Source organism: Oncorhynchus clarkii, chromosome 9 (assembly GCF_045791955.1).
Source record: "Oncorhynchus clarkii lewisi isolate Uvic-CL-2024 chromosome 9, UVic_Ocla_1.0, whole genome shotgun sequence".
Taxonomy (NCBI): domain Eukaryota; kingdom Metazoa; phylum Chordata; class Actinopteri; order Salmoniformes; family Salmonidae; genus Oncorhynchus; species Oncorhynchus clarkii.
The window spans coordinates 47,112,943-47,134,257 of NC_092155.1; the positions used below are offsets into that span (position 1 = coordinate 47,112,943).

Consider the following 21,315-nt stretch of genomic DNA (forward strand, 5'->3'; position numbering starts at 1 on the left):
ACGGAGATGAGTGGCCGAGACGCTTGAGGACAAGGCAGAGATGAGTGGCCGAGACCGAGGAGCGCGTGGACAACAGTGGATGAATCAATTCAGGCTACAAGTGTAGGCCTAATGAAAATACACGTAGGTGTTTTGTAAGGGATGTTTCTCCATTCATCAAATTGCTGGTGCAGTTTGGATGCTGAAATGATTTTGTGAATGAACGAATGTGCGAGGGTAGTTTACAGGAGCGCCTTTGTTTGACAATCAGATGAAAACATGACTGGTTGTGTTTCTGAAACATTAACCCTTGTGTAGTCTTAACATTCTGTATACTGCCCTTGTCCTAAGGGTAAAACATGACCTGCCTTCACTAAACCCCTAAAATAAAGCAGCTTAATCTAATTTTAAACCACAAATCTATTTTGCATGAAGAAATATCACAAACATTGTGAATATCTGGGTTTTCCCTCTTTATAATGCATAAAGACTGCATTTAAATCAGTGGACACCACTCGTTTTAATTACAACACACCTGTCATAATTGTTTTCTTCACTAAAGTAGAGGTTTATTATTATTATTGCTAAAGGTACTGCATAGGTGTAAACATACATTTGTTTAGCCTAAGAAAGTAGCAGAAATAGTTAGTCGTTTTGAATGCATTTTATTGAAGGGAAACAGTAAGTCTTGAACTTTTTTGGCAACATAGTGATATATTCTGATATACTGCACAATGAGGAATTCAACGACAAAACACTAGTCTTCTATTTTTTTAAAAACCATTTATACACCCACAAGGTGTATAAACAACAATAAATAAGAATAAAATAAGATAATGGATACAAAACAAAAACATGAAGAAAATAAACGGTTTACAATATGTGGTGATTTCTATTAGCCCTATAAATTCATATGGAGAAACCATTTGTTGACTTTAGTTCTTAAATGGAGCAGCCTGTCTGTGTTCAGGATATCACGCATTTGAATAGCAAAATGTTTGCCAGCTTTGTTCTTAATAGTTTTGAGGAGGTCTAGTACAGTTGCATTATTGGTTGTGGCTTTACCAGCACTCCTCCTGAGCACAGCCACCAGTCTCTTGTCCTTTCTTGGTGTGAGGATCTGCAGTGACAGGAATTCCATCAACTCCCCATCACAGATAGCTTCACCTGAGTGGTTGAGAGAGTGAGAGAGAAAGAGAAAAGGAGAGAAACCAAGACCATATTAATTGACTGCATTACAATAAATAATTCCACCTTTTGTGACACACAATTAAGGCTTTTCATTTTCAGTTCTGGTAGATAAGAAAACATAAAACAATTATCATGAATAAATGTTTTTCCCCATGCCTACAAAAGACTAAACAGAACCGACAAAATATTCTCACCTTCATGTGTTCTTGAACCATTCCTACATGCTGAGCAGTAAACATCATTCATGTCATTGCCAGGTATAGTGGTGCGACCTGGGGGGCACACAGAAAACTTCTGACAGGTTTTCCTACTGGAGGACACTGCAGAGAAGAAGCCCACTGGGCAAGGTTCACACTTCACATCAGTGTGTGCGGTTCCTGGAAAATAAGTATATTGATCATACAAAGTGTATTTAATCTGTAAACAGATTGCAGTGGTTTGCAGAGCCAACTGGAAACATAGCAGTGGAAAAGGTGTATTCATTATGAAAGGTAGCCAAACATATCACTTAAGCTACCATTAGAGATGACCCCTTCCCCGGGTGGACACCTTCTGTGCCTTGAACATGACCCATGTGTCATGTATAACCCGTCCTTGCACTCGCACTGTCGGTTGTGCAGTTGGGTGCACGGTACGCTTTCAATCTCATCAGCCGTGCAAAAACGATTGCAGTATTGACACCGCTCGATGTAGTTCCAGATCTCTGTGTAGTGGGACTTTGGACAAGGTCCGCAGTCGCTCTTGCGGTCCTTTGTGCAATGCTTCAGTAAGTATGTTCCAGGAGCGCATAGGTCGCACGTAAGGGAATCCCCTGTCGCGTCATCTCTCCAGATATAAATCGGTGTGTGAGCGCCTGACACTGGCACGCTGCCACCACAGAGCGCAAATACCAGGAGAGGCAGAAAACAATTTGTCATCTATTGGAAGAAAGAGTAATGTTATAATTTAGAATCAATCATAACTTTTGTGTGGTCTACGTCTCTCAATACGACTGTCCAAATCCAGCAAATTACTATTTAATTTGAGGCGTTCAGCTTCAAGAGTTAAATAGCCTTGCCTACACCATAGCCTAATATCCATTTATTTCCCATAGGCACTGAAGAGCTCGCTCGCTATGTTTGAGCAGAGAAATAATACTCACCGGATGCATTTCTCTCTAGTCAGCTAGCAACTGATGTTAACATGTTCGTCTTTTGAATTTATAGGGTCTACATCGCTGATGACTAATACTCGGGGAAGACCTTTCCAATGACAAGAGCAAAATTACCGCTTCCGCAACATCAGTTTTGTCTTTGGTGTTACATAAACTAGACGTAACATATTAAACATAAATCCGGGACACTGAAATGAATATATGTTACGTTTGGTATGGTTAAATAAGTCAGGTTACTTAAGGCAAAAACGAAATGCGGGTATTTGGTCGGGTGTATAAAGCGAAGTCTAGCAACCCAAAAGTTGTGTTCGAATCTCATCAGTGACAACCGTTGCAACTATTTCCTACTTTTCAACTCCATAGCATGTTAGCTAATCCTTCCCTTAACAGTTTATGCGAACCCTCCCCCCAGCTAGCTAACTTCAGTCACAATAAATTGGAAATCGGGCAATATTTTCGCGATTTCGTAACATTGTACGTTTTGCAAATTCGTAACATATCATACTTAATGGACGATGGACATCCACAAATTAATATATACCATACGAAATGCAACATATGTTCAAGACCATAGGTTGTTTGCATACCAATAATTTATCCCATCCTGATGTGCTCACGTGTGAACAAGTAGTGTATACTTCAGGAGAAATTAGTGTTATGTCTAACAGTTAATTTAACAGTTCACTACTTCTCTCTAACAGTTTCAATACTGTCATATTTCAGTTGATTATGTGTAAAGGAGGTTGACAAAGCAGCTCTTAGCACCCATCAAAGCCTTTCTGATAAGAAAACAACTGAGTGTGGTAAATAACCTAATATTTGGATCAATATCTTACATGATATAATAACAAAAGAAACAATCACATCAACATTTGTTTAATAAAAAAAGTTATAAAATATGTTGGGAAAATATTACCATAATCTGCATACATTTATTACAACACCACAAAACCCTAACTTTTTACCACAATTTCCATACAATAAAAAGCTAGCAGCATCAGAGTAGGGGGATTCTTCTTAGAGGCTCCATTTCCAACAGCTTTCATTTCCTTTGGCTGCTGGGAAAGAAAGAGGAGATCTTCCTTTGTGCTTTCCCAGGCGTCGAAACTGAAAGAGACCCAAAAGTGCATTGAAAATTGGTTGACACTGTAAAATTCTGTTAATGTGTTCACATCTTTTATATGCTTATGTCTTTTTCAACTCTAACATTGTTAAATTACATTTAATCACATTACTACATTATTAAATTAAAATGGTTATTATTGCAAACCAGCTGTTTAACACTACCAAAGTGTTAATTAACAACACCTGTTAAACAAAAATAATGGGTTCAATAATTACTTATATAGACTTTATGCTCACTGTAGTTACAATAGTGCTGACAATACAAGAACTTCTCCTGAATTGCTACAAGTTATTCTCTCTTGAAGGCACTTGCGAATTGTACATTCACCTTTTATTAGTTGGCCTGAAATCCCAGAGGAAACACTTGAGCCTGTGGAGTCACCTATCAAGGCATCCAGCATCTCTTTGTACTGTTTCTTATGGTGAGGCCGAATGAACAGGGCAAATGCTAGGGACACAAAGGATGACAAAAATAATATGCATCTATGCCATAGCATTTCATGGTTCATCGATGTTTGTTCAAATGTTAAGATTTGATTTAATTGAATTTCAGATTTAAGTGAGAATGCAAAGAACTGTGCTTGCCAAGACGCTCAACTCTAATAGGCAAGAACTTACTGCTAAGGAGGTTAAAGTCTTCGTTTTTCTCAGTTAACAAACTCACTACTGTGCCCACCAGGCTATCATAGTTGTCGGTCTTCTTATAGCTCTGAATAGCTGAGAACAGTTGGTTGGACTTCTCAAGTCCAATGGATTTTTTCACATCCGCTATGAAACTGACGTAGATTTGACTCTTCTGAGCAGACTGGACTGGTGCTTGGCCTTCGCATTTAGGATCATCAACTGGTGAGCACAGAACAAGACAAACACATCCAATCCTGTCAGGATTTGGCCAAACCAGTAAAAAAAAAAAAGCATGTCAACTTTTATACAGTATATGCGTGAATGTGGCCTCCCATATCTTTGTGTCATGCTCATACATAGCCATGAAAGATGTGGTGGTATTTCATGGCGTAACTTGGTTGGCAAAAGATTGGAACAATAACACCACATCTGTCATGGCGAAAGTTTGAACAACGTTGTGGGGAGATTTGCCTATAAGGTATCTATGCTGAAGCTCATACAAATTACTCTAACTGCATGTTTGTAACTGAATGTAGAGGGGAATCCTTTGTTCAAAAACAAAGATTCAATTAAAGACTCTTCCCCCCCCCCCAAAAAAAAAAATAATTTTCAACTAGGCCTGTTCAGGAAGGCACAACTTTATGGAACATTCAGATATAAATATATTATGTAGAACAGATGTCGATAGGGAATTGTGTCAGCTTAATTTGTAACATTTCTATCTGAAACGTTATGAACATTCCATCTCACGGAATACACTCCAGGTATCTAGCAGTACCTGTAAGCACTTTATTCTTTGGCAAATGCTCCTCTGTAGTCAATCCGTGGATTCCAAGGTGATGGCCACCTTTATTAAGCAGCAGACTGGCGTTGAGCTGACTGCAGGAGGAGCTTGAATCAGAAGCAACAGCAACACTCGTCAGCTTTCCCGGCTTGGCTTTAAAACAAAAGCAAATCAAGGTTACTGGGTTGTTCAGGGGGTGAAATACAAAAACACTAAGTTGCATTTTTGAAGCCTTGCTGCAAAGATGGTCATAATTGTCTGACAATTAGGCTCAGGGCCGGCTCCAGGCATATGCGACATAAGCGGTCACTTAGGGCCCCTGGGAGAGTTATTAGCATAGTAGAAAAAACAAGGTGCAATTTCTACATTTGGCTGTGAGTCTCTTGTTATGTCAGTCATTACATTACATTTTTGCTAAACTTCTCCCCCACACCATGGCAAAATGTCTAGAATTGCAGAAAGCTTGCTTTAAAACTGGAACATTTTCTCCACTCCCCATGGCAAAATGTGTAGAATTGCAGGAAATTCACTTTATTTTTTTTTCTCTTGCCGTCGTGAAGAGGGAGCCACTAAAATGTTTTGTCCATGAGGTGTGGGGCCTCCCAACCAAATCTCGCTTAGGGCCCCCAAAAGTCTAGGGCTGGCCCTGATTGGGCTAGTCAGAATGTAATGATTCAGGAGTCACGAACTGGTATGATTAAGCCAAGACACTGGGTGGGTGTCATCTTGCTGCACAAAGGTATCCTTGCTTAAATGTGAAATGACTCATGCATCACATGTACAATCACACTCTATCCAGTCTTTTGACATGTCTGGAAAATACAGTGTTACTAAATGCATCCTAGTGGTCAGTGTCAGAAACTAAGAATTGACTGCACACCCCCGTTCTGCATCAGCGTTTCTTTCTCCTCCTTTGAGAGAGAGTGATCGGGTTTGTAGCCACAGCCCTGGCCAGTCAGCTCCACACACTTCTCATCAAATCTCTTCTTGTGGTGGGGTCGTATGAACTGGTAGAATCCTGAAATACAGTAAGGTTTGAGGTCAAACCCCAGTGCATATCTGTATGAACAAACCTGTGATATTTGCCATGTATATCTTGAAAATTGTTACATTTCCTAAAAACAGGAATACAATACTGCAGTTTGCCAGTTCATAGTTTACACAATTTCCTTGGAATCTTGTATCAGAGAGAAGATCTACGCTACACTAAAGTTTGTGTAACGTTTGTGTACATGTGACTTAATTCATGACTCACCACAAGAGAACTTGTGTAACTAACTTCCTTTTTCCTGCATAACTTACATTATACCATCAACTGCATTACTCATGTGCTGGCTATGACTGTCCATGACCACTTTTAACATCCCGCTTCTAATGGATTCTCTGGTGACAATGATTTCAAAGTCCTGTTACAGTCAAAATGTTGATTAATGTAATTCTCTTGAAGTTATTTGAAAACTGACAGTAATGACCAAAAACAGTAGACATTACAGAACCAGGAAAATCTTTTGACTGTCACACAGGAGTGGCTCATGTTTGGACTTCAGTTCTCATTGTCAGCCCGAACCCTATGGTCTTATACCAGGTCGACCTCAAATTCCAAGAATTGATTCAGGTCAGGTGGGTTGCGGCCTTGCCACGCTGTGTTTAAGAAGGAAAAAAAAGTATACGTGTCTTAGCAGCTTTTACTACTGCGGTGTCTCAGCAGCCACATTATTCCAATGGCATCTGTTAACGTGACACATTCAAACAAAATACCTTGAAAACTTTCTAAAGTAGAACCATAATTTATCAAAATGTTTTCCTAATCAGGCATAGGCTTAATGCAGTTATTTCGGAATAAACTATGCATTCAAAACAGGGATTTTGAGCGATTATTCAAATGGATGTATGGCAGAAAATATTTAAAGGCTCTTAAGAATTTGAATAAGAATTTTATAAAAAAAAATAAAATGCTTGTTGTATTTAAAGATTAAATACACAGTAGGGGCAAACAGCGTCAAGGCCGTAATATTTTTGTTTTGTTGTTGTTGACAGGGTGGAAGTGAAATTGCAGTACATATTGGGCTCCGGAGTGGCACTGCGGTCTAAGGCACTGCGTCTCAGTGCAAGAGGCATCACTACAGTCCCTGGTTCGAATCCAGGCTGTATCACATCCGTCCGTTTTCCCCATAGGGCGGCGCACAATTGGCCCAGTGTCGTCCAGGTTTTGCCGGAGTAGGCCGTCATTGTAAATAAGAATTTGTTCTTAACGGACTTACCTAGTTAAATAAAACATTTAAATGAAATATATTTTTTATATTCCAAATTGCGAGTGCAATGATGTCCAAGGGAAAGAGACGGTGTCTGTCATTTGCAGTAACTTCTATGTTGTTATAATATTGCAAACGGACGTGGCAGTTTCACCATTAAGAATTTCAGCTTTAAAAGGCATAAATTACTTGTATGCTGTGTAATGAAATGAATTAATGTTTGATTGAGATACTGTATATTTAAGTAGGCTAAATTACTTAAGACAGGAAACAGGACGCACTAACAGCTCGATAGATTATATAAGGCTACTATAGCCTATATGCGAGTCAAGGGAGAAATAACACACCAACTGCATTTGCTGACTTTATCCAATATTTGCCATCCAGTTTATCATAACAAAAAGGTGAGTTTTCAGCTCTTCTCTTTTCTAAGACAAGGGCTGTTTCCTCATCTCCTCACTCCACTCCCTCCCAACTCCGCCGCATTGTTCTTAACACCAGTTTAAATCAATGTACTGTTTTCTAGAAAAGTTTTTTTTGGGGGGGGGGGTTGGACTCATTACATTTCTGTGATGTCGGACCTTCAGCTCACCGGGCTTGGTTAAGACCAGCCTCATTTTCAGGCCCGATGAGAACTCTAGGTTGGACAAGCCTAAATGACAGCCATCGTTGTCATCCGGGTTCAATGTATGCAAGAGGGGTGCGACTTCAAGCGATGCGACTTCTGATTGCTAGTTATTTTTTCCCTATGCTTCAATCATGCCCTCCCCCACTCCTGGACAGGCTGTGCACACACACACACACACACACATGCGTCAGGCACATGCAGCAAATGTTTTCCTTTAACATTAGAATGTACCATTGAGTAGGATCCATTTTCTCTAGCTGAGTCAGAGTGACCTGATGACTCCGATGAGCCCAGCAGTGAACACACAAGGCCGAGATCCATTACTATACAAGCTGAACCCACAAGCACACACACACACACCTCGGAGCAGGTTGTGGGTGTTGGTGTCCCCGGTGAAGAGGTCGGCTGCCTCGGCCAGCAGTTCGTCAAGGTCATCCATCTGTTTGTACGTCTGCAGGGCTGCCATGATTCGCTGGAAATTCACCTGACTCAGCGACCTTTTCATTTCCGCCAGGAACGACTTGGCTTTCCCCGCTTTGCCCTCCTCTGACACATTAGGAGACAGAGGGATTTTCTATGGGAGGTGGGAGAGATATGGTTTGTTAGTGTGTCATACATCTTAGTGTGTCTAGCCATGACAGATGCAAGGGTATTTCACTGTGTTCATTTGGTTGGCGAATGGAATGATACCTAAGTTATTTGAACAACGCTGTGGGGAGATGTGCCTGTAAGGTATTTATGCTGAAGCACATATAAAACTGTCACAAGAAATGATGAGTTAGCGTGTGATAACTGTATGCCCCCCAAAACTATAGAAGTCCCTTTACAGTACCTTCGGAAAGTTCAGACCCCTTGACTTTTCCACTTTGTTACGTTACTGCCTTATTCTAAAAATATTTCAAAAAGTTGACAAAATACACCATAATGACAAGGCGAAAACAGTTTTTAAAAAAAAAAATGTTTACAAATGTATTCAAATAAAAAAACAGAAATGCTTTATTTACATAACTATTCAGACCTATTGCTATGAGACTACAAATTGAGCTCAGATGCATCCTGTTTCCATTGATCATACTTGAGAAGTTTCTACAACTTGATTGGACATGATTTGGAAAGGCACACCTGCCTATATAAAAGGTCCACAGTTGACAGTGCATGTCAGAGCAAAAATCAAGCCATGAGGTCAAAGGAATTGTCCGTAGATCTCCGAGACAGGATTGTGTCGAGGCACAGATCTGGGAAGGGTACCAAAATATTAATGCAGCATTGAAGGTCCCCAAGAATGTAGTGGCCTCCATCATTCTTAAATGGAAAAGGTTTAGAACCACCAAGACTCTTCCTAGAGCTGGCGGCCCGGCCAAACTGAGCAATCGAGGGAGAAGGGACATTGGTCAGGGAGGTGACCAAGAACCAAATGATCACAGACAGAGTCCCAGAGTTAATCTGTGGAGATGGAAGAACATTCCAGAAGGACGACCATGTCTCCAGCACTCCACCAATCAGGCCTTTATGGTAGTGGCCAGACGGAAGCCACTCCTCAGTAAAAAAGGCACGATAGCCCACTTGGAGTTTTCCAAAAGGCACTGAAAGACTCTTAGACCATGAGAAACAAGATTCTCTGGCTGATGAAACCAAGATTGAACTCTTTGGTCTGAATGCCAAGCGTCAGAGCACTCAGGTGAAAACCTGCTCCAGAGCACTCAGGACCTCACACTGAGTAAAGGGTCTGAATACTTATGTAAATGTGATAGTTTTTTTGTTGTTGTATTAATTAGCAGAAATGTCAACCTGTTTCTGCATTATGGGGCATTGCGTGTAGATTTTTTTATTATTAGAATAAATAAAAAATGTTTTAGAATAATCCTGTAACCTAACAAAATGTGGAAAAATTCAAGGGGTCTGAATACTTTCTGAAGGCACTGTACCTCTGTCTCTCCCTCCACTCATACAGTTCCACTCCATAACATTTGAGTGAGAGCTGTTTGAAGGGGCCTAAACGAGGTGGAAGGAAGATTGCTTGGAATTGTACGAGGTCATCACCATGGAGTGTACTGTGGAAAACATTCAAAACAAGGGGACAAAAGAGAGAGCAAAATCTACTCCATACTTTGCAGTCCCTCCAGGATTTAGAAATTCTGAGGTGTCACACAATTTTAACCAATCACTAAGTTTTCTTATGCAGTAAAAGTAACAAGAATAAAACATAACATGCCACAATTTCAAAGATTTGACTGAGTTACAGATCATAAGGAAATCCGCCCATCTATGGATTTCAAATGACTGGGAATACAAATATGCATCTGTTAGTCACTGACACCTTTAAAAAACAAAAGTATGGGCGTGGATCAGAAAACCAGTTAGTATCTGGTGTGACCACCACGTGCCTCATTCAGCGTGACTCATCTCCTTGGCATAGAGTTGATCAGGCTGTTGATTGTGGCCTGTGGAATGTTGTCCCACTCCTCTTCAACGGCTGTGCGAATTTGCTGGATATTTGTGGAAACTGGAACATGCTGTCGTACACGTCGGTCCAGAGCATTGCAACCATCCGCAATGTGTGACATGTCTGGTGAGTATGCAGGCCATGGAAGAACTGGCAGCTTCCAGGAATAGTGTACAGATCCTTGCGGCATGGAGCTGTGCATTATGCTGAAACATGATGTGATGGCGGCGGATGAATGGCACGACAATGGGCCTCAGGATCTCGTTACGGTATCTCTGTGCATTCAAATAGCCATCGACAAAATAAGATTGTGTTTGTTGTCCGTAGCTTATGCCTGCACATACCATAACCCCACCTCCACCGTGGGACACTGTTCACGTTGACATCAGCAAACCGCTCGGCCACACGAAGCCATACACGTGGTCTACGGTTTTAAGGCTGTTTGGACTTACGGTCAAATTCTCTAAAACGATGTTGCAGGCGTTTTATGGTAGAGAATTTAACACAAATTCTCTGGCAACAGCTCTGGTGAACATTCCTGCAGTCAGCAAGCCAATTGCATGCTCCCTCAGACATCTGTAGCATTGTGTTGTGTGACAGAACTGCACATTTTAGAGTGGCCTTTTATTGTCCCCAGCACAAGGTGCACATGTGTAATGATCATGCTGTTTAATCAGGTTCTTGATATGCCACACCTGTCAGGTGGATGGATTATCTTGTCAAAGTAGCGCACAAAAACAGGGATCTTATATTTCAGCTCATGAAGCATGGAATCAACACTTTACATGTTACGTTTATATTTTTTTCAGTGTAGTTCAATCAAGCCTGTGTTGAAACTTTTCCCTCCGTCACGCATTTGTGACAAAATGGTTATGTCAATAGTTGTGTCATTGGTGTTAAATAATTAATTACTAAGATATACAGGGACCTTGAGCATTCCCTCCAATAGCAAACTATTACTGTGGGAGGGGTCTATATTAAAGAATGAACCTTTTAGTATGTAAAATATGAGGATTCCATTGCTCATGTAGTGCATCTAAATACAAAGTGTCATTGGTGTTACTCAATTTAAATGAAGGCTAATTACATTGTGAACAAAAATATTAATCATATCACTTTAGTAAATGTTCTTTTAAACAGGTTAATAATCGTTCATTTTATGCATCTGTGGCCTCCAATTAAGAAAATCCTCAATGACCTAAAATGTGTCAGTGGTGTTACTACTCCTAGTGGTGTCACAATGTTATCGCAATGGTACAAGTTATTTTAAATATTTAGATGATTTAGAATAGTTAGATCGAAACAAATTACATTTCAACAAATCCCCCCAAAATTAAGTAAATTATTTCCTAAATGCTTTGCCCAAATCAATGCCACCGCAATTCAAAGAACCACCATACCACAGGATTGATTCACCATAGTGTGAAATAAACCTACAACTTATCGTAAAACTTGTAAAAAAATTAAACACTTAAGACTTTTAATAGTTGGGCATTGGCACACATTTCAGCAAATAAATGTATGTTTCAAATAACTGTTGGGTCTAAATGAATTGTTTACAAGGTTACAATGGACACCGCTCTGGTCATGAACACAAAGGAGATCTATGAGACTGAGTGACAGTGGGGCCTCTGATTTCACTGCTAGTGCAGGTTGGCTTGACAAAATCCTTAAGTGTATTGAGTTCTCAGTCAGAGACGCCTGGCTCATATAGAAGCCTGACGCTAATAAGCGCGATTGTGTTCAGTGACTGAAGCAAATAAATGCCCAGGCTATTAATTTAAGTTTTACGGTAGTATATTTGATAAAACTATCTGGACAAAATTAAACTACACATTTTTCATAGTCCATTCTGTGAATTTCTCTTGAAAACCTACTATTTAGCCAATTTTATAAATTTTAATGTGTCTCAATGAGTTTTCTTCACAGATTCAAAACTTATATTGCGTCACAAGTTAATTTCCACAACATGACAGTGCCATTTCATTGTACCTAGGTAATATTAATACAAACCATGAGGATGTTCACGGTTGGCCAAACAGACAAGACTCAACAATAGGTATGCACAGCACGATTTTCCGTGAGTCAGTATCACACACAGAAACCTCCGTGCCAGAGTAAATAATGGAACTCCCGTTCAATGTATTTTGTTCCACAAACCCCAGCCAACGCATCCTTGTGCCAATGATGATAGGGATCAACAACGCGGGTGACACATAAACAATGGAGTGAGAGGCTCTTGTGACTGTGGTATGAAGACAGTGTGTTGGAATTGGGGGCTAGTCTTAGCGTTAGCCTTATAGGGTATGAGTTGGGGGAAGCGTGAGGATGAGTTACACACAGGCCTCAAACTTAGTGCGCTATAGAGCTTTTAACAGCAGTTGTGTTTAGACATGCAGTATTTCACATACCCGTTCTTGGACCACTTTGATTTTTCGTTTTCCACCACGCAATTCGTCATCCACGCGCTTGTCGTACTGAAGAGACAGCGTGGATATGCGATTAGCCTAAACAGAATGGAACCGTTAGCATCAGCAGCAGTTTTATTCAGTACTACATTTATACTAAAACATACACCTTTGCTATGATCACCTACTGTATGGTCCTCCTAAATCTGCTGTAAACAGCCGTTACCTTACACTACCTCAGCTCATAGCGTCCGGATAATAAAAACAGAACCTTATATGAGCTTATTATATTATTTTCTCATCATGGTCTATTGATTGATCCATCGTGACCAAGGAAAAATTATTTAAAAAATAAATAAAATACTTTAGGACATTGCTATTTCAGGAAACGATTGAGTGAAAGAACAGACGGGATATGTTTTCCCCCCCTCAACTCAAAGATATCATATGGTTACGTTACAATCTCCATACTACACCACTATGAATACATGCCCAATACTTTGGCTCATTCTAAGTCGCATGCTAAGATATTTGAAGGAACAAAGTCTATAGTGTCTAAAGTCTATAGTGCACTAACTTCAAAAGTAGTGTTACCACATCCAATAACTAGCCTAAGCTTGCAGGTATCTATTATTTATTTCCTAACTTACTAAACATGTGTATTGAGACAACCACCGCCTCCACATGGCTTTTGGAAATTGGAACCGGAGAGCGTTTTGTTCGAAACATAAACACACATCCTTTGTTTGTTCGCTCAGCGTTAGGTGGGAAATGGCATTTAGAAAAATAGAGTAAACAATTGGTCATTATAAAAGGTGCTAAACCACTGTGAATCTGTCATCCGAAGGGTAATATAAGCCCTGTAATTAAATGTGTGACCTTTTAATTGTGCTGATATAAAATGACTGTATGGCTTTACAAAATCTTAGTGAGCGGATTACTGGAAACTGTATGTAGTGCTTAGCCACATACTTGCTAGCGATAAGGGAAACAATAGCATTATGTTTCATTTTCATTGATTACAAGTATGAAATTATATTTGATTTAATCAGTTTGATTTAATAATGTTAAATTTAATAATCAAATCAAAGAAAAACAGTATAAGTATTTTGTAGACAATTGGATGAGGGGAGTAACAGAAATAGATAGAGCTTATATTAAATATATATAATATATTGAAATATTATCTAATAAAGTATTCACAATTCCTGACATTTAATCCTAGTAAAAGTTACCTGTCTTCGGTCAGTTAGGATCACCACTTAAAATGTCAGAATGATAGCAGAGAGAATTATTTATTTCATCACATTCCAAGTAGGTCAGAAGTTTACATACACTCAATTCGTATTTGGTAGCATTGCCTTTAAAATTGTTTAACTTGGGTCAAACGTTTTGGGTAGCCTTCCACCACCTTCCCACAATAATTTGGGTGAATTTTGGCCCATTCCTCCTGACAGAGCAGGTGTAACTGAGTCAGGTTTGTAGGCCTCCTTGTTCGCACACACTTTTTCAGTTCTGCCAACAAATTTTCTATTGGATTGAGGTCAGAGCTTTGTGATGGCCACTCCAATACCTTGACTTTGTTGCCCTTAAGCCATTTTGCCACAACTGTGGAAGTATGCTTGGGGTCATTGTCCATTTGGAAGACCCATTTGCGACCAAGCTTTAACTTCTTGACTGATGTCTTGAGATGTTGCTTCAATATATCCACATAGCATCATGAGGAAGGGAAATGATCTATTTTGTTAGGTGCACCAGTCCCTCCTGCAGCAAAGCACCCCCACAACATGATGCTGCCACCCCCATGCTTCACGGTTGGGATGCTGTTCTTCGGCTTGCAAGCGTCCCCCCTTTTCCTCCAAACATAACAATGGTCATTATGGCCAAACAGTTCTATTTTTGTTTCATCAGACCAGAGGATATTTATCCAAAAAGTACAATCTTTGTCCCCATGTTTAGTTGCTAAATGTAGTCTGTCTTTTTTGGAGCAGTGGCTTCTTCCTTGCTGAGCGGCCTTTCAGATTATGTCGATACAGGACTCGTTTTACTGTGGATATAGATACTTTTGTAACCATTTCCTCCAGCATATTCACAAGGTCCTTTGCTATAGTTCTGGGATTGATTTGCACTTTTCGCACCAGAGAACATTCATCTCTAGGAGACAGAATGCGTCTCCTTCCTGTGCGGTATGACGGACTCCTGGTCCCGTGGTGTTTAAACTTGCCTACTATTGTTTGTACAGATGAACGTGGTACCTTCAGGCGTTTGGAAATTGCTCCCAAGGATGTACCAGACTTGTGGAGGTCTTTTTGTCTGAGGTCTTGGCTAATTTATTTTGATTTTCCCATGATGTCAAGCAAAGAGGCACTGAGTTTGAAGGTAGGCCTTGAAATACATCCACAGGTAAACCTCCAATTGACTCAAATTATGTCAACTAGCCTATCAGAAGCTTCTAAATTGAATTTTCCAAGCTGTTTACAGTCAACTTAGTGTATAAATACTTCTGACCCACTGGAATTCTGATACAGTGAATTAAAAGTGAACTAATCTGTCTGTAAACATTTGTTCGAAAAATGACTTGTGTCATGCACAAATTAGAGGTCCTAACTGACTTGCCAAGACTATAGTTTGTTAACAAAAAAATTGTGGAGTGGTTGAAAAACAAGTTTTAATGACTCCAACCTAAGTGTATGTAAACTTCTGACTTCAACTGTATGCTAGCTCATATTTAGTCAACTAAAACACGTTTTTTTTCTCAATGCTGTGGGTTCCTAGCGTTTACCAATCAGTTTCCTTATTTCATCACTTAAGGACGGTTTCCCTAAGTGAGTCAAGGACTCAGCTTGATCTGGTAAAACGATATTGTCAGTTGCATCAAAGCAGTGCAACATGCATTTCTCCTTCTGCATCAGTTTAACCAGACATGTTCAGCAAAACATTCCTTGATATTATTTCGAAGGACCACCATCCTCCAACTCATCTGTTCAGACAGAGGTTTCTGTAGTAAAGCCAAGTGTACCCTCTCCTCGCCCCCTAGGGCCTCGTCTTCATCTCCATAACGGCTGTCGCTGTGCTCCAGGGCGTCTAGCAGGCCGGCCGGCCTCCTCCGGCTTGCCTCCATCTCCGTTTCGTACTCGATGCACAGCCTAGCCATGCCGTTCCCCTCACTGCCGCCATGCTCATCTGAGAACAGAAACAGGAGACAGGTCATGAGACAAGTGATAAGAGGTGATGAGACGAGTCACTTCCAGACCCACAAACATGACCAGACCTGTGGCAAATGGTTCAGGTCTCTCCTGAAAAAGAGATTTTGTATCATCAACAAGACTAACCTGGTTAGAGACTTTCATATATTACAGCTGCGCTTGATTTAGTTTGCCCACCCAGTACAATGGAACACATGGTTAGCAGATGTTAATGCGAGTGTAGCGAAATGCTTGTGCTTCTAGTTCCGACCATGCAGAAAATATCTAACAACTTCACAACAACTACCTTACACACACAAGTGTAAAGGAATGAATAAGAATATGTACATAAAAATATATATGGATGAGCGATGGCCGAACGGCATAGGCAAGACGCAGTAGATGGTACAGAGTACAGTATATACATATGAGATGAGTAGTGCAGGGTATGTAAACATTATATAAAGTGGCATAGTTTAAAGTGACTAGTGATACTTTCATTACATCCAATTTTTATTATTAAAGTGGCTAGAGATTAAGTCCGTATGTTGGCAGCAGCCACTCAATGATAGTGGTGGCTGTTTAACAGTCTGATGGCCTTGAGATAGAAGCTGTTTTTCAGTCTCTGGGCCCCAGCTTTGATGCACCTGTACTGACCTCGCCTTCTGGATGATAGCGGGGTGAACAGGCAGTGGCTCGGGTGGTTGTTGTCCTTGATGATCTTTTCGGCCTTCCTGTGACATCGGGTGGTGTAGGTGTCCTGGAGAGCAGGTAGTTTTCCCCCGGTGGGTGATGTGTTGTGCAGACCTCACTACCCTCTGGAGAGCCTTACGGTTGTGGGCGGAGCAGTTGCCGTACCAGGCGGTGATACAGCCCGACAGGATGCTCTCGATTGTGCATCTGTAGAAGTTTGTTAGTGTTTTTGGTGACAAACCAAATTTCTTCGGCCTCCTGAGGTTGGTTCTTCACCACGCTGTCTGTGTGGGTGGACCATTTCAGTTTGTCCGTGATGTGTATGCTGAGGAACTTAAAACTTTCCACCTTCTCCACTACTGTCCTGTCGATGTGGATAAGGGGGGTGCTCCCTCTGCTGTTTCCTGAAGTCCACGATCATCTCCTTTGTTTTGTTGACGTTGAGTGTGAGGTTATTTTCCTGACACCACACTCCGAGGTCCCTCACCTCCTCCCTGTAGGCCGTCTCGTCTTGGTTGGTAATCAAGCCTACCACTGTAGTGTCATCTGCAAACTTGATGATTGAGTTGGAGGCGTGCATGGCCACGCAGTCATGGGTGAACAGGGAGTACAGGAGAGGGCTGAGAACGCACCCCTGTGGGGCCCCAGTGTTGAGGATCAGCGGGGTGGAGATGTTTCCTACCCTCACCACCTGGGGGCGGCCCGTCAGGAAGTCCAGGACCCAGTTGCACAGGGCGGGGTCGAGACCCAGGGTCTCAAGCTTAATGACAAGTTTGGAGGGTACTATGGTGTTAAATACCTGAGCTGTAGTCGATGAACAGCATTCTTACAATGCTATTCCTCTTGTCCAGATGGGTTAGGGCAGTGTGCGGTGTGATTGCGTCATCAGTGGACCTATTGGGGCGGTAAGCTATTTGGAGTGGGTCTAGGGTGTCAGGTAGGGTGGAGGTGATATGAGCCTTGACTAGTCTCTCAAAGCACTTCATGATGATGGAGGTGAGTGCTATGGGGCGATAGTCATTTAGCTCAGTTACCTTAGCTTTCTAAGTTGGCTGCGGTGAAGGAGAGCCGGCAGGTTTCTGGTAGCGGGCCGTGTCGTTGGCACTGTATTGTCCTCAAAGCAAGCAAAGAAGTTGTTTAGTTTGTCTGGGAGCAGGACATTGTGGTCCGCGACGGGGCTGGTTTTCTGTTTGTAGTCCGTGATTGACTGTAGACCCTGCCACATACCTCGTGTCCGAGCCGTTGAATTGCGACTCTACTTTGTCTCTATACTGACGCTTAACTTGTTTGATTGCCTTGCGGAGGGAATAGCTACACTGTTTGTATTCGGTCAGGTTTCCGGTCGACTTGCCTTGATTAAAAGCAGTGGTTCGTGCTTTCAGTTTTGCACGAATGCTGCCATCCACGGTTTCTGGTTGGGGAAGGATTTAATAGTTGCTGTGTGTACAACATCACCGATGCACTTGCTAATAAACTCGCTCACCGAATCAGAGTATTCATCAATGTTAATGTCCGACGCTATGCAGAACATATCCCAGTCCACGTGAGCGAAGCAATCTTGAAGGGTGGAATCAGATTGGTCCGACCAGCATTGAACAGACCTGAGCACGGGCGTTTCCTGTTTTAGTTTCTGTCTATAGGCTAGGAGCAACAAAATGGAGTAGTGGTCAGACTTTCCCAAAGGAGGACGGAGTAGGGCTTTGTATGCATCGGGGAAGTTTGAGTAACAATGGTCCAGGATTTTTTCAGTCCGGGTAGCGCATTCGATATGCTGATAAAATTTAGAGTCTTGTTTTCAGATTAGCCTTGTTAAAATCCCCAGCTACAATGAATGCAGCCTCAGGATATGTGGTTTCCAGTTTACATAGAGTCCAATGAAGTTCATTCAGGGCTATTGATGTGTCTGCTTGGGGGGGATATACAGATTTTATTACAATCGAAGAGAATTCTCTTGGTAGATAATGCGGTCGACATTTGATTGTAAGGAATTCTAGGTCAGGTGAGCAAAAGGACTTGAGTTCCTGTATGTTTTTATGATCACACCGCGTCTCGTTAATCATAAGGCATACCTCCGCCCTTCTTCTTACCAGAGAGATGTTTGTTTCTGTTGGCGCGATGCGTGAAGAAACCAGGTGGCTGTACCGACTACAATAGCGTGTCTCGAGTGGGCCACATTTCCTTGAAACAAAGAACGTTACAATCTCTGATGTCTCTCTGGAAGGCAACCCTTGCTCAGATTTCGTCTACCTTGTCAAGTAGTAAACTCGGAAGCAGTGCGCGATGTGCCCGTCTACGGAGCCTGACCAGAAGACCGCTTCTTCTGCCCCTCCTGCGGCGCCGTAATTTTGGGTTGCCGGCTGGGATCCGATCCATTTTCCTGGGTGGTGGCCCAAACAGAGGATCTGCTTCGGGAAAGTCGTATTCCTAGTCGTAATGTTGGTAAGTTGACGTTGCTCTTATATCCAATAGTTCCTCCCGGCAGTATGTAATAAAACTTTAGATTTCCTGGGGTAACAATGTAAGAAATAATAAATTTAAAAAATGAAATACTGCATAGTTTCCTGAGAACGCGAAGCGAGGCGGCCATCTCTGTCGGTGCCGGATGTTATATATAGACCTTACCGTGAAATGCTTACTTACAAGCTATTAACCAACAATGCAGTTCAAGAAATAGTTAATAAAATATTTACTAATTAAACGAAAGAAAAAAATTCAAACACAAAATAATAACGAGGCTATATGAAGGGGGTACCAGTACCAAGTCAACGTGCAGGGGTACAGGTTAGTTGTGGTAATTTGTACATGTAGGTAGGGCTAAAGTGACTACATGGACAAATTACCACGACTAACCTGTACCCCCACCGCAGGAAGCGTTAAGTACATCTCAAATAGTACTTAAAGGTATTTAACGCAGATCTGCACATGACAGAGAACTGATGAGAAGCAAAAGCCTAAGGAGACATATTGTTAAGCAACTAAAACGTTCACTCAAACCATGCTTGGTGCCACTGCATGTGCGGTGTAGATACTCACTCAGCCGTCGCCTCTTCAGACTGGGCACGTGGGAGTCCAGTACTTTGGCCTTCTGGGCGAAACCTCCCTTGGTGGAGCTCTCGGAGGAGTGGCAGGGTCCGGCGCTGACACACTGGGCATCTGCAGAGTGTACCGCCCCACCACAACTCCCCTTTGCAGGCTTCTTCTCTGGAGGAGGCCTCTGGGACATTGGAACAGTCAAAGAGTTCAGAGGTTAGGATTAAGGTCAGAATTCAACAAAAAAAAATTGGTGTCTCACATCTGCAGTGAAACAACAAAACCAAATGGAGGAATATAACAGTTTCATCCCCAGTTGGGCAACTCTGAATCACCCATTGACACTACCCACAGTGTAATCGAGGGAGATTGACTCCCTGTTCTGAGGAAAGGCTACATGTAGGCTTCAGTTCTGACGAAAAATCTTGGTTACAGTTCTGAGGAAAGATGTACATTTCCGGCCAAATGTATTGGCACCCTTGCACATTTGTTTTATACACACACACACACACACACACACACACACACACACACACACACACACACACACACACACACACACACACACACACACACACACACACACACAACATTGCAGAAAATTTTTTGGTTTTGAAACTTTTAGTTTACAATTTTAATTTAGAAAACAAGATTCAAGAAACATGGGGGAGGTTTGATAATGCTGTGGGGTTGCTTTGCCGCCAGCACCGGAGGCACAAGGCATCATGAAATCAGCAGATTATCAAGGTGTTTGAGTCCACTATTCAACCCAGTCTCCAAAAACGGGGCATCCCTTGAAGGTGGTGGGTCTTGCAGCAGGACAAGGACCGCAAACATCAAAAAGCACACAGGAATGGTTCAAGAATAAACACTGAGAGGCCTCCCGAGTGGCACAGTGGTTAAGGGCGCTGTACTGCAGCGCCAGCTGTGCCACCAGACACTCTGGGTTCGCGCCCAGGCTCTGTCGTAACCAGCCGCGACCGTGAGGTCCGTGGGGCGACGCACAATTGGCCTAGCGTTGTCCGGGTTAGGCCGGTAGGGATATCCTTGCCTCACCGTGCACCAGCGACTCCTGTGGAGGGCCGGGCGCAGTGCACGCTAACCAAGGTTGCCAGGTGCACGGTGTTTCCTCCGACATATTGGTGCGGCTGCTTTCCAGGTTGGATGCGCGCTGTGTTAAGAAGCAGTGCGGCTTGGTGGGGTTGTGTATCGGAGGACGCATGACTCCCGTACGGGAGTTGTAGCGATGAGACAAGATGGACTGTTCTGGCCACTCCAGATCTGAATCCCATGGTGAGCTCTGAAAACAGCAGTTTGTCGAATGCACCCCTCAAAAATAGCAGAATTGGAGCAGTTTGCAGCTGAAGAGTGGGCAAAACCAACCAGTAGAGCTGATGGCTACGAAAAGCATGTCAGGTATCTTGGCCAAAGACCAAACCGAGTATAAGGTCTTCTGTGCTAATTTTGTCCATGCCATTTGGTTTTTCTTTTCAGAATTTTTACCAAAAACTAAAATGGTTCAAATTGTGTGTGGAGACCAAAATAAATGTTTCAATTTCAACAATTATTAGAAGAAATAAGGAATTATTTAAGAAAAGTGCCAAAACATTCAGCCAGGGGTTCCCAAACCGGTTTGTGTCTGGGACCCCTGTTGAGATGGCAAATTAATCAGGAACCCCCTCATAATATCAGAACACAACTCCTCCTTTACAGTGCAATTTTTATTTGCATACAAGTATCTGCAGTTTAATGTTGCCCATGCTACGTCAATGGGTTGCGCAGCGCATTCTGGATGATTCTGGGACAAGGAGCACTCTCCT

The 21,315-nt window shown here is 42.0% G+C and overlaps 2 protein-coding genes across 4 annotated transcripts in view; both read right to left on the bottom strand.

The window, feature by feature from the left end:
- Positions 1 to 753: 753 nt before the first annotated feature.
- On the bottom strand, positions 754 to 2,320 carry LOC139417260 (tumor necrosis factor receptor superfamily member 6B-like). The gene is made up of 4 exons (XM_071166519.1): positions 2,312 to 2,320; positions 1,688 to 2,087; positions 1,365 to 1,547; positions 754 to 1,146 (listed from the first exon to the last, which is right to left on the bottom strand). Exons 1-4 carry the CDS (start codon positions 2,318 to 2,320, stop codon positions 881 to 883), a joined length of 858 nt encoding a protein of 285 aa, XP_071022620.1. The 3' UTR covers positions 754 to 880.
- Positions 2,321 to 3,183: 863 nt separating this feature from the next.
- Positions 3,184 to 21,315, bottom strand: part of LOC139416426 (regulator of telomere elongation helicase 1) — a 51,608-nt gene continuing 33,476 nt past the window's right edge. The window contains exons 25-33 of one of the 3 annotated variants that reach the window (XM_071165028.1): positions 19,499 to 19,679; positions 15,607 to 15,770; positions 12,591 to 12,686; positions 8,097 to 8,310; positions 5,737 to 5,874; positions 4,851 to 5,009; positions 4,067 to 4,291; positions 3,777 to 3,896; positions 3,184 to 3,430 (exon numbers count right to left, since the gene is read on the bottom strand). In XM_071165028.1, the coding sequence (XP_071021129.1) occupies positions 3,366 to 3,430; positions 3,777 to 3,896; positions 4,067 to 4,291; positions 4,851 to 5,009; positions 5,737 to 5,874; positions 8,097 to 8,310; positions 12,591 to 12,686; positions 15,607 to 15,770; positions 19,499 to 19,679 (1,362 nt within the window). In that variant the 3' untranslated portion in view covers positions 3,184 to 3,365. Of the gene's footprint in view, positions 3,431 to 3,560; positions 3,897 to 4,066; positions 4,292 to 4,850; positions 5,010 to 5,736; positions 5,875 to 8,096; positions 8,311 to 12,590; positions 12,687 to 15,606; positions 15,771 to 19,498; positions 19,680 to 21,315 lie in introns of those variants that run through there. The other 2 variants (XR_011635095.1, XM_071165027.1) reach the window with 2 other exon arrangements.

What these genes read in the sequence shown, in the direction of transcription:
- LOC139417260 (XM_071166519.1), bottom strand. An exon ending in GGAAGGGGTCATCTCTAATG is followed by an intron (nt 1,548 to 1,687) that starts GTAGCTTAAGTG and finishes CTTATTTTCCAG; the next exon opens with GAACCGCACACACTGATGTG. An exon ending in TGGTTCAAGAACACATGAAG is followed by an intron (nt 1,147 to 1,364) that starts GTGAGAATATTT and finishes TCAACCACTCAG; the next exon opens with GTGAAGCTATCTGTGATGGG.